The sequence below is a fragment of the Vespula pensylvanica genome, chromosome 7 (genome assembly GCF_014466175.1).
Source record: "Vespula pensylvanica isolate Volc-1 chromosome 7, ASM1446617v1, whole genome shotgun sequence".
Lineage (NCBI taxonomy): Eukaryota > Metazoa > Arthropoda > Insecta > Hymenoptera > Vespidae > Vespula > Vespula pensylvanica.
In genome coordinates this window covers 3,927,100-3,945,334 of record NC_057691.1, presented here as the reverse complement: position 1 = coordinate 3,945,334, position 18,235 = coordinate 3,927,100, and the positions used below count along the sequence as shown (strand labels likewise).

At 38.3% G+C, this 18,235-nt stretch overlaps 1 protein-coding gene across 1 annotated transcript; it reads right to left on the bottom strand.

The window, feature by feature from the left end:
- Positions 1-6,311: 6,311 nt before the first annotated feature.
- Positions 6,312-17,461, bottom strand: LOC122630697 (homeobox protein prospero). Its single transcript, XM_043815480.1, has 4 exons — positions 17,426-17,461; positions 15,904-16,045; positions 8,104-9,808; positions 6,312-8,061 (listed from the first exon to the last, which is right to left on the bottom strand). The coding sequence occupies exons 1-4, from the start codon at positions 17,459-17,461 to the stop codon at positions 7,269-7,271; spliced, it is 2,676 nt and encodes an 891-aa protein (XP_043671415.1). The 3' UTR covers positions 6,312-7,268.
- Between the last annotated feature and the right edge of the window lie 774 nt (positions 17,462-18,235).

Below are 18,235 nucleotides of genomic sequence, written 5' to 3'. Positions count from 1 at the left end.
CAATTAGTATTACGCTTCATTCTTCCACAAGCTTATACATATGCGCGTATGCATCTACATTGTAAGTACTTACATACATTCGATTAAATTAAGAACTCATGAGGAAAATAAACACGAGTAACGTGTGGCTCAACGATGAAGAGAGAAAAAAAAAGAAAAAAAGTACCATCGTTTGTCGCGCTGCTTTCTAACGAAGTAGAGCGAAAGGAAAACGCGAGGTGCAACTTTGACAGCGGATATAGACATTTTCCAGATGTATGCTCATTTGTATACATATACATACATACATACATACATACATACATATATATATATATATGTATATATGGATTTATGTGTACGTATACATTTAGAGGGTATTCACTGTCCTTTAAAAGATCGACCTTTCATGAATGAGTTGAACTTGAGAATTTTCATATATGTATATGTATATATATATATATATATATATATACAAATATATATATATATTTGTATGTATGTGGGATTGTGGTATCGTCGAAGATTATGCAGGAACCAGGCCAAGTCGAAATTCGACATACTTTTGATCGCGCATCCGAAATCGAGCTCTTCCTCTTTTACGGTCTAAAGAAAAAAAACAGAAAGAAAGAAAGAAGGAAAAAAATATGGATAGTAGGAATCCTTTAATGCTCCTTCAATTAATCTTCCTTTTTTTATATATTAGTTTGATTAATACATTGACTATATGAATTATATCGTATGTAAATTTTAAATATGTAATTGATTGTAACAACGTAATTATGTAATTGTCATTATTCATTTTCATTGTCTTGTCCTCGATATAATTTGCGTTTAGTTTAGAAAAAAAAAAATTTTGTATATTTTACTTAAAGATATCTCAAGTTATTTTAGAAAGAAACAATTTTTTTATTATATTGGTTTAATAATTTTCGAATAGAATAAAATTTCAAAAGATTTTAATTTTAAGAAGGAGTACATTTTTTTGATTATATTATAATAAGATCGTTAAATACGCAAGTGTATAATTTTCAATGATAGTAATTTAAATTAGAATTTATTATTTCATTTCAATGTAGATTTGTTAGATTTACAAACAATTTACTTAAGTATCCATATATTTATCTTTTTTCTTTTTTTAAATCTTTTGAAAAATGATTTATTAAGATTATTCATTATCTCTCTTATGTGTGTTATCGCTTACATTAATGCTTTTTTCTCTCTCTATCTATCCATTTCTATATCTATATCTCTATCTTTCTTTCAAGAAACAAATTGATTCGGCGAAGCGAAGTCGCCGATGAAATAGCAGAATTTTTCGAATGCCCGTTGAGAAATCGAAATGGCTTAAGTTAGAAGCAGACCTCAACCAAGTTCGACACGCTTTCGAGCGTTTAAGGAAAGTTTCGCGACGCTAGATTATGTGTCAACGTATTCGGCGCCCCTCTCAAAAAAAAAAAAAAAAAAAAAAAAACAAGAAAAAAAAGAAAAAAAAAATCATCGAAAACCATACGAGACACATGATACGTCTAACATTTTAAATGCCAAAATATAATCCTGCGAACGAATTATTGGGATACGTTTGATCTGAGTTTTTCAATTTTTGAGATCAGACTATTTATAAAAAGTCGTGAAATAGAGTATGTTTTATATAGATATAGATAATGTAATATAAAAACGATAACAATAATCGTTATCATCCTAAGTAATCCTTTATATCATGTCAAAAAATAATATATTAATACAATAAAATCTTCGATCAGAAAATAATTGTTCAAATAAAAAGATGAACATAATAATAATAATAATAATAATGATGATGATGATGATGATGATGATGATGATGATTCACTCGATAAAATTCATATGACATAAGAGATAAATTCTAATGAGAATACAATGAATAATGAAAGAAAATCGACCTATACTAAAATTCTTTTCGAATAATGTAATTAAGATTTTCGTAGTACAGACACATTAACCTCGTTCATTTCCCAAATTACTCTAATAAATACCATTGTTATCGTTCGTAACTATCATTTCTTTTCTTTTCTTTTTTCTCCAGATAATCCTCGTATCTTTTCAAAACCGTGGGTATTATCAAATGATTATCGAGATAAGGATTATTAATGGATTCTCGTTAGGAACGTCCACGGTTGATTTCGCGTTAGAACATACATTTTAATTTATCGAATAGGATGATGGTATACGCGTTACGAGCAAAGCCCACTCTTAGGATAGACCCACTCTTCAGAATCCTGAACTGAGGCGAGTTGCTAAGTGTGCCGTGTAAGTGGAACATCGCTGCCTGGTACCGGTGACGATGTGTACCAGCGTAGTATAACGTCCTCCTCCTCTTCATCCTCCTCTTCATTCTCCTTCTCCTCCTCCTGCTCCTCCTCCTCCTTCTCTACGTCTTTGCCCTTCTCCCTCTTCGAACGAACGCAAAGCACTGCTCCTTGCACGGTGAAAGACTTTCTTTAAGAAGACTCTACAGTAAAAGACAGACACTACAATCTGTTACCTATAGACTTAAACTATTATACTACTTTTTTCTTCTCTTTATTATTATTATTATTATTACTATTATACTACTTTTTTCTTCTCTTTGTTGTTATTATTATTATTATTGTTATTATTATTATTAATAATATAATCTCCTTAAGGACAATATTCATCTTTTTTATTTTTCAAAGTCGGTAAAAAAAAAGCATGTAATACTGCACCGCAACAAACTATTCTTGTCATGAGTCTAAGCTCAATGCATTTGTATGTCAATCGTTTTATTATTTTTTTTATCGATTAATAGATTCTTTATGATTGATTCAGATCATTTAGCTATCTTTCGAATGTAGAATCTCCAATTTGAAAGATAATTATTTTGATCGATCTTTTGTTTGTTTTTAGTTTCGGTATAAGATAGGAAATGAAATGTAAAAAATAAGTAGTCTTGGTTAAAAAAAGTCATAAGTTTTATTGAAAAAGATATATGATAAATATTGATTTGATCACGATGATTTGGCACGATACGATCTATACATATACAGGAGAAGCTGTGATATAGGGTATCTCTTCATACATCATCATATCGATTTAACATAACGTCTGATTCAATTGAAAAACTTCTTCCTTTTTTCTGATAACATTATTGAACGATAAAAGTATTGGAAAGAAAATGTAAAAATTTAAGAATAAGAAAGTAAAGAATATCTATGCAATCTAGTATTAATGATAAAAATAAAATAAATTCTACAAGAAGGACTATTTATAATGATATCACGTTTTCCTCGTTGATCTGTCTCACAACTCGTTTACATGAAATCCTTTAAAAATGCAAATGATGAATATCAATGACTTTTCCGAATGAGAAAATCTCTTAATATTTGTTAACTAGTTGGCTGGATGGCTGATAGGATGGCTGACTTGACTGGCTTTAGGAGCCGCAGTGAAAGCGATCGGAGCCTGTAAGAAGAAAGAGAAGACGATGAAAAATATTAATTTTCAAACTCGTTCCTCCCCTGATGAAGGAGGTCAGCAAGAGGATCGTTTGAGTCGATGAAGGTCAATCGAGCTGATAGTTTCCAAGTCTCGTATTTCTTGAGTTACGTGCATCAGTAAATTTCTTAGATAAAGAAGAGGAATAAGAAGAAAAAGAAGAGAGGAGGAATAAGAAGAAGAAGAAGAAGAGGAGGAGGAGGAGGAATAAGAAGAAGAAGAAGAAGAAGGAAGCCCTGCTAGGTTCACTGGGCCCGAAAAATTTAGGTCACCAGTCGGTCGCAAGACTCACGATGGACCTCCAACCAACTCGGTCCTTTCTTCCGTCATGGTTTAGTCTCTAACTGTTCGACTCACGGTTCTACGAGCGAGAACCATCAACTACTTCTTTTCTACTTCTTCTTCTTCTTCTTCTTCTTCTTCTTCTTCTTCTTCTTCTTTCATCTTCTTCTTCTTTTTCTTCTTCTTCTTCTTCTTCTATATGTCCATTTCGTTATCCTCCGGTGTTCTCTCATTCTCTCTTTCTCTCTCTCTTTCTCTCTTCAAAGATCACGCAATCCTGAATAAGACACTCTGACCTTTGAGACCATAACCCCGTTATATTATTATATTTAACAATGGCCCCAAGAGCATTTTATTTCAAAAAGACGTGCACCGTTTCTCGGTACAACCTGTCGCGGAAGCTGTCCCAGATCCTTTCTTTCTTTCTTTCTTTCTTTCTTTTTTTTTTTTTTTTTATTTTTTCATATTCTTTTTATCTCATTTCTTCTTTTTTTCTTTTATTCTTAATACGATGCCCTTTGTTTAACTTCTACAAATGATGATTCTGTTCAATTTTCACACGACTAATCCAATGGACTATGAAAACGATAATGGGACCCCGGAAGATATCTCTTTCGAGTCTGAAATAAAACTGTCACTTTTGATCGTTGGTATTCAACCACCTTGATTGTTGGACTTGATATTGAAGAAAAACCATTTTTTGATAATCTATTTATAATAATAAAAATATCTACAAAAAATACACCGTTATGTTAAATAACAATGTATATATAAAAAATAATATAATACGAGTTATTTCCTACATAGGAAATAACGTAATCAATAGAAATCGACAAGTTAATTGACTAGACACATTAATGTAATTAAAATGTATCAATTGCTTTTTTTTTCTTCACTTTTTTAATCAAAATAAATCTGACACTAAAAAAAAGACTTAAAAATCTCTCCGATTGACAAGTTAATATATTCAAAATTATTGTCAAATAAATGTCGGATAAGTTGGTGACATGTTATTTCTCCAAATAAAAAACAGTGTCAATATCAATTTATCGATCGATTTTTGAAATAAATCCTGTTATCTCGAAAATATTAACTCGTTAAAGAGAGAAAGAAATTAAAGAAGAAAAAAAAATTTGATTGAATAAAAGAAAAAAGTTAAAGGAAAGACGAAGAGAAAGAACAGGTATAATTCGTAATATCAAAATAGAAGGACAGAAAGATAGATATTAAAGGAAAAAAAAAAGAAGAAGAAGAGAAAGGAAGACTATAGAATACTATGAGGTTTTACGATTACGACAAGCATCATTTGATACATAGAACCGAGAAGAAATGTTCTATGCCGTTTCGTCTATCCTCTTCCGAGTTTCTCGTTTCTCGAGAGATATCGAGAACCTGTAAGAAGGGTCAAGGTTACGATAAAGGTCGACTGTTTTATACGTACATGCATTCGAGATAGAAAACGAAGTGATATATACGAACGTTCGTTTCCGCGGATATTTTTTATTTCTCTATAAAAATATCTTCTCTATAATCTTCGTCAACGGAGAACTTGGGGGGGGGGGGCGGAGACAGGAAGTATACATGTATTAAACAACTGTGTTGTTAAATCAGAAAAAACGACAAAGAAAGAAACGACATCATTGTAAATTACGATAATAATCATTTAATTGAACATAAAATCGTATTATTTCCTTTTTTTGTTTTTTTCTCATATACATATATATATGTGCGTGTGTATATATATATACATACACATATATATATATATTCGTATATATATATGTATGTATATATAAACTCCACATTACTTTTAAGACTTTATACAAGTTACACAAATTCAGCAGTTAACCGAATACTGCTTGTTTATAACCGAGTACTTACTTCTTGCGAATTTAAGAGAATTCGAGGATCGAGTTGTCCAAAAGAGAGTACATCCTTTCGAATAAATAATGATGATGATAAAGATAAAGTATATCTATGAGTAAGAGTTATGTGGATGTGTATATATGTATGTATACGTACGTATATATACAACGCACGTAATATACTTCTCCTTGATTAGTCGATCCATCGAAAACTCGTTGAACATGTCGTTGTCGACGATGACTTTTTCAAACACTGAATAAGCTACAATTTTTCATTTCGTAATCAAAAACAAACATTCATATTCTTTTTACAAAACGATAACGAAGACGTTACGCGAGTATTCTCAAACGAATACTCTCAAAGGTCCAAGAATGAGTAGTCATAAATAAAAATCTAAAGTTTGTGGTCGTAGATCCAACCCTCAGGTTGATATCATGATCAAAAGCTAGTTAAGGGCAATAATAGAAGGGATAACAGAGAGAGAGAGAGAGAGAGAGAGAGAGAGAGAGAAAGAGAAAGACAGAGAAAAGAAATATTAAGAGATGAAGAAAGAGCGGGAAACTTAAATAAAAGCATTAATTATTTAATAAAAATTAAAGATGAACAAAAACAGAAGACAAAAAAAGGAAACTTGAAGGGAAATAAATTAACGAAAAGAATCGAAAAAAGAAAGGGATATGAGAGTGAGTATAAAAAAAAAATGGTGAAAGAGATATGATCTCGGATGATGGAAAAGATGAAAAGAGATACAAATATAAAAATCGTGATAAATAAAAGGAAAGCAAGCGAATGAAATCATCTGATTGTAAAAAACGTATTTGGAAGGGTTTTAGGTACATTTTTAGGGTAGTCACGTGTGTGGCCACTCCTCGTGTTATTGTCGTACTTCCTTTTACGTCTCTTTTACGTATTTTACGCTAACTATGTATACATACATGTATAAGAGCATATATGTGTATATATAGATTTATATGTACTATGTAGATATATACATATATATATATATATACACACACACATATATATACTCTTCTTATCATTTACTTAACGTAAGAGAATCTACCTAACGGCGTAAGTAAATTACACTTTAGTAAAAATCGCAGATATGTATTTACACGTTGTGTCACAACAGGAATATCACTCACTTCGCGTCTTTTCGCCAACAGACAAAAGAGAAGACAAAGAAAGAATGGTAGAAAGAGAGTGAGACAGAGAAGAAGAGAAAAACAGAGATCGTCTGACATTTTCCGGTCCAAACCCCTTCGAGTCTTTTGAAACCGAAGATTTCATACCTTCGTGAGGAGATTTACGATTTTTCTTTTTTTGTCATTAGTCCTGCATCAAGATTGATCTGAAATCGAATTCATAAGTCCATTTCAAAAACTCGAGAGAAATAAGGAACAGTCTTTCCGTTGGTCTTTATTATCTTTCGATATCGGATATCGCCATCACAGTATCATCGATCCGGTATTAATACGACCAATCGATGAGATTCGAGTTGATAGAATCGATTTGTACTTATCCGATAGAAATCTGATCAGCGTCGACTTGGTATTTATAGGTACGTCAGAAAAAAATATAGGTACTTTTGTTTAACAACAACGTATCGTCAACTCCCAAAGTCCCGGAAGTAATCCTCGTCGTCTCTAATCCCTCCCAATTCTTTTATGTATTTGCTGGTGTTTTATCAAATGTGCCTTTTGTCTGAAGGCCTTGCCACAAACCTCGCACCTGAATGGTTTCTCCCCCGTGTGCGTCCTCAAATGGACCTTGATATTACTCTTGTTAAGGAAGCCACGATTACAGATCGAACACCTGTGCACGGGTTTCTCTTTACCACCTATCAGGCCAGATTCCGTACCGTAGGGTAACGCTGTGGCGCCAGAAGCTAGATTTTTTTTAGAAGTATTTTGAGAACCTGGCCCAGGTCGTGACCTCTTTCTCGGATGCGACGGAGCGGCGAAGGATGAATGAAGAAGATGATCAGGACTGCAGGACGTCGACACTCTACCGGGTGGACTGACAGGTGGATAGGGACTTGTCGATGAAGGTGTCTCGCCGCAAGACGCGTTTTGCAGTCCAGCATTGCCAGCTTGTAACCTGGCTTGCAGGAGCGGAGCATACCCATGCGTGAGTAAACTCTGAAGAGTCGAACCGTGCTGTTGAGCTTGCGTCGAGGGCGTCGCGGTTGCGTAAATTTGTGAATAGGGACTTGGAGAAGTGGTTTCTTGTGCCTTTGGCGAACAGGCAGTATCTATCCACTCGGCGATATCTATCCAATCTCTGGAAGCGTCGGGATCGTGCTCGGAACTAGGTCCGTTCCCACCACCGGGTACGGTCGTGTCCGCTATCGCTGACCCGATGATCTCCGCGATGTCCTCGATATCGTATTCGACCTGTTGCGTTGACTGGGGTAATTGCTGTTGCTGCTGCTGCTGCTGCTGTTGCTGTTGTTGCTGTTGTTGTTGTTGCTGTTGTTGCTGTTGATGTTGATGATGTTGATGTTGGTGCTGGTGTTGGTGTTGCTGATGATGTTGTGGTTGTTGCTGTTGTTGTTGTTGGGATTGTTGGTGCTGCTGTTGTTGCTTCTGACTGGCTTGAGGACACGGTGTACTCGAAGAAACAACGGACGATTCGTAATACTCCTGATTGGAGGATGGTGTCGGCGAGGAAGAAGGTAAGGACGGCCTTTGCGCCGACGAGGCGATCGTGTGATAATGATGGCCAGGTATTCCGTTGATGCTAAGATGTCCGGTGTATCCAGTAAACGGTGGTAAAGGTTTGAGTTCCGCTAAGGATTGCGCGGACGCAACGCCAACTGACGTTCCTAAAAGTAGTGTATCCCACGTGTCGTGTAGGCCAGCTGCAGTTTGTTTAACATCCGGTGGCTCGAGAAAGTCCGGTCCTGCAGCACCCCACGACGATAAAAGGAGATTGTCTACACCGACCACTTCGGCTGGCGAACCACCGACGATGATTCCGCTTCCTTGGCTACTGTGAGGTGGCTCGACGCCGGTCGACGTCAGATGAGGCGGTGCCGTCGGAGGCCCTGATTGCGTTTCGTACTTCATCTCGATGACAATATCTGCGGAGGGAGAGATAACGCTAGACCCACTTGAAATTCTTGATTGCTTCGAGACGTTCCGATCGGTGGTGACGATATCGTAGGGCGACGTCGTAGTCAAATCTTCGTTCTCGTCGGTTTCCAAAGTTTCTTGCGAGGATCGTGCTAACGTGTATTCGACTTTGATGTTACGAACCAGTTCTTGATCTCGTTCTCGCGATTGTTGTTCTTCTTCTAACTTGAGGCAAGTTCTCGACAAGAGTTCCTCTTCGTTATTGTCGCCTCTGCAAGGTGATGAGGATATACGCGAGGTTGATAATAAGGTGCTGAGCAAGGACGTGTTAAAAGTCGATGTCGAGAAAGTTGAGAGCGAGTCCGAGGCTGATGACAAGGAAGCGTTACTAGCCTCCTCCGAACGAACTCGCGAGGTCTCCTCCGTCTTGATCCTCGCGTTAAGCGGCGAGAAAACGCCGTTCAACGAATCGGCCGTCGTGACGCTCGTCGTTGTGTTGATGGATCCGATTACGTTCCCGTGACTTCCCGACGAGGAGGTCTCGCCGCTTGACAAACGTTCGGCGCCCTCTATCACCGATGTCGGTGCGAGAAGCGCCGAGAGTACCAAGTTACCGTTGTTACTACTTCTCGACGTGGACGAGGCTTCCGGTGAAGAGGAGTTAATGCCGTACGTGATGCTCGAGCTGGAGCCTACGGCATCAGGTCCTCGCGTGTCCTGCGTGTGACCGAGGCCCGAGGTGGAACACACCGAGGCCGATGCCGAGGCGATACCGTAACTCGAACAGGCGCTTCTGTTAACTTGATGTTGTTGGTGTTGGTGGTGCTGGTGCTGGTGGTGGTGGTGGTGGTGGTGGTGCTGCTGTTGCTGCTGCTGCTGTTGTTGCTGCTGTTGCTGTTCTTGTTGTTGCGAAATCTGTTGATGGTGTATGCTCGAACTGTTCCGGCTCGCCGAAGGAACGCAGAACTGAAAGCTACCAGTGACGTTATCCGGTGGCCCCTCGTCGATCCTCGGCGGACCAGGTGTCGAGGGGAAGAGGGGACCAGGATTCCACCAGGGATCCACTCTACTGCCGGGGGTGCTGCAACCGCCAACGGCACCGCGGGAACCTGAAACACGAAAAAGAACCCGCTTTGAACTCTCTCCGGAGCTTCTTCGACGGACGGAGCATCTATTACAATACAGTGTGATCCTTGATCGGTTATCGCGATTCTACTAGCTCTAGCGAGACTTCGCGAATTCGTGCGAGTTAACGATCAAAGAGAAGAAAAGCGAAAAAGATTCGAGCCAACGAACGAACCATGTAGCACGCTCTCGTGCTCGATACCGATGCCGATGGTTGTACAGTAGGTAGGTAGGTTGGTAGGTAGGTAGGTAGGTAGGTAGGTAACTCTGTGGTAGATTGATGCTTACACGTACACGTTTGCACGCGTACACACGTATCGTTAGGTTGGGTAGGTAGATACCACTTCTCTCGAGAAGAAAGACTTGCTCCCGCTAACTAGGTTAGTGGCACGCTAGCCAGCTACGGCCGAGTACACTCGGCCGACCAAATTGCCGCCTTTAAAAATACATTTTTGCACGGCGAGCAACACGGAAGCTTTATTATCAATCGTCGTCTAAGGACGACACTTGCAACCTTTAGAGGACGTAATTCTACAAAATTTTGATACGCGTCACACGCACATCCGGCTGAGGTGTTCCTTAATCGGCATTTACGGACAATCCTCTCTAAAGTCTGAGGCAACAGGTGAACGGATTTTAAATCAAGTCGCGAATTGCCGATCGAATACTCAAATTCTTCTCTTCCTGTCATGAATAAAACGCAAAAGAGATCTCCTTTTCTCTCTTTTTTTCTTTTTTTATTTTTCTTTCTTTTTTTTTAGTTCTTTTTCAGCCGTTTCGGTGGTGTCTCTCGATCGACATATCCGCGTGGCCGTACCGGCACGTCATGAGAATCATACAAATGTTCCGAGTCCATTCCCGCTCTCTACTCTCCCAACGTTACTCTCGGCGTTACTCTCGGGCAAGTATAAGCGGCAGGAGGAGAAGAGTCCGTCCTTGTCGTCGTTTAGAGTCCGTCCTTGTCAGGTGATGGTAGAGGCGGTCGTAGACTCATGTTGGAGGTGCGCGATGTTGAACGAGGAGGGAAATGAGGGGAGTTCGGAGTAGAGAGAGGGAAGGAGCTCTCGTCGAGCCGTGACGTGTTCACCGCGTACCGTTATCCAATGGCGTGGATGTCGTTGAAGGAAGGCGAGTTCTCACAGAGTGGGGCAAACGGAACAAATTCGCGTGCTTATAGAACGACCAAGAGAAGAAGGAGAAAAGGTGCCGATCCAATGTGGGCCCACTTTTTCGGGCCTACGACAATGTCTCGATGAGCCACTTATCAATGGGATCAACGAGTATCCGTGCCTGCAACGAATTCAGCCGTATCGATTTGCTCGGACCCATCATCGGGATTTTACAGTTTGTGCTCGAATTTTACAACCATATCTCGCCAATGTTTCAACGATTCTCGATCTCTTTTCTTTTTAAAATATCATTAAATCTCCCTAGCCGGATTTGCGTCTGGGTCATATCAAATGCTAAAATCGATTGCTTTTTGGTCTAACATTTTTTTCGTTTCCTTCGAACGAAATATATCTAAATATAATGATTCAATGAAATGAATTCATCTTTCTTGAAACATTTCAGAAATAACGGATAGGTATACGATACATCGGTCGTTAATTAGACGAACATTGGATCCAAACTCTTAGCAAGTTTTTTCTCCAGGCTATTGCAAGATCTTTCTACCAAATGATCATCTTACTTGGCTGATCCTATACGAGCCGAAACTATACCGGTAGGACATACAGCGTATATAGTGAGAAACAAAAGTGGGTCGGAACACCGTTACAACTCGGTGCTTGGTTGAAGCCTACGCAAATCGACTAGATTTTGCTCTGTGGATGCCTTTCCTTTTCATCGCGAAAAATGAAACGTGTCTCCTCGAGTGACCTACATCGATCGTTATCACAATGGATCCTCCAAGGCAATGATATAGTCGTTATCGATTGAAAATGGACTAAACTGATAACTCAATTTACATCTACTGTCATATGAGAGACGAATCTGCTACGTATTTATTATGTGGTGGATTGAAACACTTGTTCTCTTGATGCTCAGCTAAACTATATCGCGTTCATAGTGGGAAATAAAAGTAGGTCGAAAAACCGTTACGGAGTCCGCCGACGAAAAGGAGATCCACGCAAAACCAGTTGGATTTTGCTAGCCGCGTACGAGCATGGCTTTCCTTTTCGTTACGAAAAATGGCGCGTGCGGATCGCGGTTCCCCACGACGACCTACATAAGCAAAACGAGTCGGAACCTCGTCGTTGACGTTCCGTCGTTGTTCCGGTAGCCCCTAGTACATTCGGATAAAAACGTCTGAATCGATTGAACGATCGATCGATAAAACGTTTCAAGGATGCCAGTCAAATATATGAAATTCCATGGATCGTGGAATGTAGTAAAATTACAGTTAAACGTATCTATCAGCCGTACCCGTTGACTTTCGCGTTAATTCATTTTCAGATAGTCGCCGTAAATGAGGGTATTATCTCTTATCTATTGTAGCGGTATATTTCAAAAGGTACCTTTCAACTCGAGTATTTAGGAGACTTCATTAGTTCTCACAAAACGGAAGCATACCCATGTGGGCATGGTACCTGTGTTATCATCAAAATAAATTACTGTTTTGAAGATCAAATTTTCTCATTAAGCGATGAAGAAATTGATTTTACGAGAGATGCATCGTTATCGATCGATTTTGATAATGATTCATTAACGAATAGATAACACGTGTAAGTATATTCGATACAACGATACAACAATAACGAATAACGTGCGAGTTCCTGTTTCACGAAGAACAACTGCTCCGGTATTCATTCCAATCGGCGCCATCAAAATGCAGAGCGGCTAACGCGTATGATGTACGCGATTCAAAGGAGAGACCTGGTACCGCTCTACCCGTGGAGAAAGTGCGTCAGCCATTAAGGTAAAGGTTAAAGAAGATGAGGGCAAGGTGGAGGTAAAAGTCTCTTTCTTGAAATTGCTAATACAACGTATACCATCAAAGATTCTATAAATCTTAGAAACATATATATATATATATACACATATCGTTTCATCGTATCGAGTAGACGAGCCAATGAAAGACAATTTCAAAACGAAATATATTAATAATCGAAAGTAGATATATTCAAAAGTAAATTCCATCGATTAAGAAATAAGATTAATCATACAGTTACCTAGAGAGTGTTTCATTGAACTCGATTATTTAAAACATTCCTGGTTGTTTGTGGAGATATAAAAAATTACTTCTACAAAATAATTATATTGCTCGAATCAAGAAATATTTTGGTATACGACATTTATCTTCAAATTAATTTTAGAAGAAAGACCAATTCATAAATAAATCTAATGCACAAAGGCAATTTCAAATCATCTGTTTTATTCGGTTAAATATTTCGCAAGAAATTTCGTAGACGTCATTTCACATTCAACATACATATACTTTTGACGTTCTTTTAGGGAGCAAGAAAATAAGGAAAGAATCATATTACTTTACTCGACGTGTCGAATCGAGAGAAAAGAAAGAGGGACAAGAATTTGATCGACAGTTACTTTTAGATAACATTCTGAAATAGATCTATAAAACATCATGGAGACAAATCGAATATACCTATGTATTTGTCGTGTATCGATATTCTATATTATGTATACATGTATAATACATATAGATATATTCACACATCCTCCCACGAGATTTCATGCTGATATTTCTCTCCCTTTCTCTCTCTCTCTCTCTCTCTCTCTCTCTCTCTCTCTCTCTCTTCGATCAGGGGAGAGACGTAGGCGACCGTGGACGGCCATGGACGAGGTTCGCGGTATGTATAGACACGCTTGCGGAACTGACGAGTCGGAAGCCCCCCTACCACATTGGAATACCGGTTAATGTGGTATACTGACCTACTCTTGGAGCACGACGGCACCACTGGAAATGCCCCTCCATTACTGTTGTTCTTCCATCTCTCTCTCTTCCTCTCCCTCTCTCCCTATCTCTCCCCTGTTTCTTCTCTTCCTCTTCCCTCTCTCTTTCCTACTCTATCACGCATTCCCTTTCTCTCCCCTCAACGTCGCTATTTATCTTTCTCTCTCTCTCTCTCTCTCTCTCTCTCTTGCTTCTCTACCATGGCCATCCGTCTCTCTCTCTCTCTATCTATCTATCTATCTATCTATCTATCTATCTATCTATCTATCTCTTTTTGTCTTACTCACTCACTCTCTCGGTCGCACTCCTCTTTCTCGAGTGCTCGGTATTCGTACTTCGTTGAGTGCAAAAAAGAACTCTACTCGCTCCTCTCTTTATAGCTCTCACTCTTTTCTCCGTCCACCTCTCTTTTTACCTCTTCAGACGTTCCTTCTCCTCCTCCTCCTCCTCTTTCTGAATTTTTTTTCCTTTATTTTTTTCCCTCCTCTTTTTTCTTAAATCTCCTCCCCTTCCCCTCCATCCCAGTTTTCTATCTTCTCCACCTGATTATTACGTACAAGTAAAAGGTAATGGCTATTATATTTCGAGACGTTAAAACCAAGGTGAATTCTCGCAAGTCGAACCAAAGAATTCGAGTATGTCTACTGTGGTAAGTAAGTAAGTAAGTAAGAAGTATGCGAGAAAAGGAGCAGGATCGTGGCACTGGCACGAATCGATAATGAATCGACGTGTCGAGGAGCAACGAACCGCGTTGCAATAAGTCAACGAGCTCGAGCCAACACGTCGACTTACTGCTCTCCCCCACTCGTTTCCCCTAAGGAAGTCGATCCGGAGAAATTTCACCGCGAAGTCTAACAGCCTCCCGTCGTCTTCTTCCAAGTCTCTTGGTCGTCCATGTCTTTTCTACGCGTTGACTCTATTACCTCTCTCGCGGTTGCTATCTATGTTGAATTCCGAATACCTAATGCCCCCTCTGTGTCGGCTTATAAATGTCAAAGAAGCACATTGGCCGAAGACGTATAGATACGAGGAGTATATATAAGTTCTGGGTCGACGACACCGTCCTATCCAGCCACGTTACTTTCTGCGAATATACGATCCGATGGATCGGAAATGGGTCGGTGTTCTACACAGGTGGAAGCACGAGAACGATTTCACGTACTCGAACTTGTTGTTAGACGTTAGAAGACAACAGAGCTCTCTCTCTCTCTCTCTCTCTCTCTCTCTCTCTCTCTTTCTCTCTCTCTCTCTCTCTCTCTCTCTCTCTAAGCTCTAGACAATCTCTATCATTTATTTTTATATTCTTTCCTTAAGATATTTGACATCAAAACTCAATAGATTTTCTAGATGAATTATGACAGATATATAAAACTGTTACGCGCAACAGATAAAATTTCATTGAGATTTAAGAGGGTTTTTATTCTTTTTTCTTTCTTTTTATTTTTCTTTTATTGACGAATTGTATCTTTTTCAATTGTTTCCCGTAAGATTTAGGATTCAGGAAACCCAAATATATCCGACTTAACGAAATACTAGAAATTGTGCAATACGCTGTATTGGAGGATCCTCCTTTATGACACGGTTACAAGTACCCGTTATTACCTGTTAGGTTTTAGTGCCGGGTCCCACTAACACGTTGAGAACGATACGTCGGAATGGTCAATACAAGATAAAGTAATTATAATGTTCGACTTATATCTTTAAATTTCTTTAATTTTATCAACGTCATTGGAAAGAATGCAGTAATTTGTCGATAAATAATGAAAACGGATAATAAGATAAGAGATCGCAAAAATTGTACGTTTCTTTGTAAAAGAAAAAAAAAATCTAAGAAAAGAAAAATCGTTCAATTCCATTCAATTTCGTAGTTAAATTCTCATCACGCGACTTGAGTCTAGATTCATTGGTTTCTAGAGTCTTCGACTTCTTACTAGGTCGATCCAATAGAACTCTCTAAATAGCTTCCTTTTGTTCTTTAAAGGCCATTGATAAACCGATAAAATAAAAATCATAATTATCGCTACTTCTTTAAATGGAGAAAAACTTAAAGGGTTCTTTAAATCTCACGAATTTACAAAAGTACTTCGAAGGAGCATTAACTAATCCAATTCCTAGCAATTGCATAAAATGCATACATGCCAAAAAATAAAATAAAATAGTACTTACATATGAGCAACGTGGTATCCAGAGTGAAACTGTTAATGTCCTCTGGACCACCTCTCCTATGAATCAATCCACAGAAATAAGAAGAAATGCACTTTGCAACCCGTGAATTCGGTAGCTTCGAAATAGCTCGTATCGAACACTTCTACTTTATTTTTTGTTTTCCGATTTTTTTCCTTTTTTTATGCGTTATCCACAAAATCGACTCAACGAGAGTAACGTTCGTCTAATGTTTATCTCATTAGTTTTAGTAAAAAGAATGGAGATATGCGCACAAGAACGGAGCAACAAGTAAGATGACCTCGACGACAGAGTTCGGAAGGTATCCTTAAACGAGATGATACAATGAAAATAGCACAATGTCCTCCCACTAGTTTTTACAGAATGAATCAGGGTCAATGAAAGAGGAGAGATTTAATCCTCTTCGATCTTTCCTTGTTATGTTTTCGTTGCCGTCCCTATGATCGACCGAGAAACCCGGAAACGTGGAAAGGAGAGGACCACGGAACTTTCACTGCGCTCTTCTTTCAGTCGATCATCCGATTCTTTATCCTCCGTGTTCTTCTTTTTCTTCTTTTTTTTCTTCTTCCTCCTCCTATTTTTCTTCTTCCTCCTTTTCTTCCTCTTCCTTTTCCCTTTTCTCCTCTTCCTTTTCCTATTTCTTTTCTCTTTGTGTTCACGCGACGTGGATCAGGAAGAACTCATACGGAATACGATCTTTGACCTCGTCCAACCTCTCCTCCCGTACTCCCTCGCGCTACGTCGATAGTATTCGTTCATCAGCCTCCCTATGGTCCTCATCGGCCGAAGACCTTCTTCTCGCACCTTCTTCGATAACAATAAGAAGCACGATTGATCGTTTAAACGGCTGATCAACGCGAGTTATCTTTCAAAGGCATATAATATATTCTTGTATATATATGTATATATATATATATCTTCGTATGTATGTGTATGTTTCACAAAAAAAAATATCCAACGATATTCACTCGATCTTCTTCACTGATTGTAAACAATCTTTCTTACTCGAGAATAAGGAAAGAGAAACAAACAAATAGATTGAATGATGCACCTCAACGAATGAATTAATTTCAGATTTAAAAGAACATCGGTTCTCTTATCTCGATCGATTCTTATATTCCTCTATCGATTCACTAACTTTTTAGCACGATCCAGATCTTCTAGTTTTCAATGCTTGCTCTCTAATCTCTTCTCGACGTGTACGTATAACAGGAAACAATTAAGAGAGAAAGAGAAAGAGAAAAACACAAACAAAGAGAGAAATATTTATATATACCTATATATATATATATATATGTATATATATACACACACACATATATATATACATATATATATATACACACATAGAAAAAGAGAGAGAAAGAGAGAGAGATAGAGAGAGAAAGAGAGAGCTAGCTTGACAGGCTGGCTGGACAAGATAAAACTTATTTCTAAAAGTAGACGAGGAAGAAACGAACTGAATGGGCTGTTGGCCCTTACTGCGACGGGCCTTACTCGTTACCGAGCAGCGGGGACCCCTACTTCGAAAGGCCTCCATATTACCTCTACCGCTCGACCCCCACTCGACCCCCCATGCGACCCCCACCTTCACAGAGTCGACTTCACGACTCTATTTCCTCCTTCTCTTCTTTCTCCTCTTTCTCTCCTCCTTCTACTCTTATTCTCCTTCCCCAGCATCTCCCTGAGTCCTGACGTCTTCTTCATCCCTACCCTACTCACACGGCTAGCTACTGTTCGCTTCCAACACCAAAAATTATCGATCTTATGAAATCCAGACAAATTTTTCGCTAATTACGAAAATGAGTGCTTCTCGATTCTTTTTAATGTTTAACAAATAAACTTAGACGAGTGGAATTTCATGGTCATTTAATTTATTAATTGTTTTCTGGCAAATAAGACAATCAATTTTTCATTAATTCCGAATGAATCAGTCGCGTGATCTTTCTAGCGTTACAAAAATAAATTTAAGTATAAAGTGGAATTTCATGGTACCTAAATTTATTACTCGTTCTTTCGGAGAAATAAAATGATTGATGCGATATTTTAGGTAACAAAAAAAGAATAACTAATGGAACAGTTGGCAAATGTTTTCCGTTCATTGATTGTAAAGAAAGAATTATTGTTGTTGTTATTGTTATTATTTTTTTTTTTTATTTTTAGAATAAATGAATGTGAAGAAATGGAAACTTTCATTGAAAGCATTCTAAAATAGTTTTCATTTATACGAGTTAACGATTAAATTTGATTATCGTATAAAATCGATTTAAGTTACAAGTTTGTAAATCTATGATCATTATCTCGACAATTTCAA

Excerpts from the sequence above, each read along its gene's own strand:
- LOC122630697 (XM_043815480.1), bottom strand. The coding sequence starts at position 17,461 with ATGGAGGCCTTTCGAAGTAGGGGTCCCCGCTGCTCG. Across the intron at positions 16,046-17,425 it reads GTAGGGGTCCCCGCTGCTCG|AAGTGTTCGATACGAGCTAT; the intron begins GTAACGAGTAAG and ends AAAATAAAGTAG. Across the intron at positions 9,809-15,903 it reads GGATACCACGTTGCTCATAT|GTTCCCGCGGTGCCGTTGGC; the intron begins GTAAGTACTATT and ends TTCGTGTTTCAG.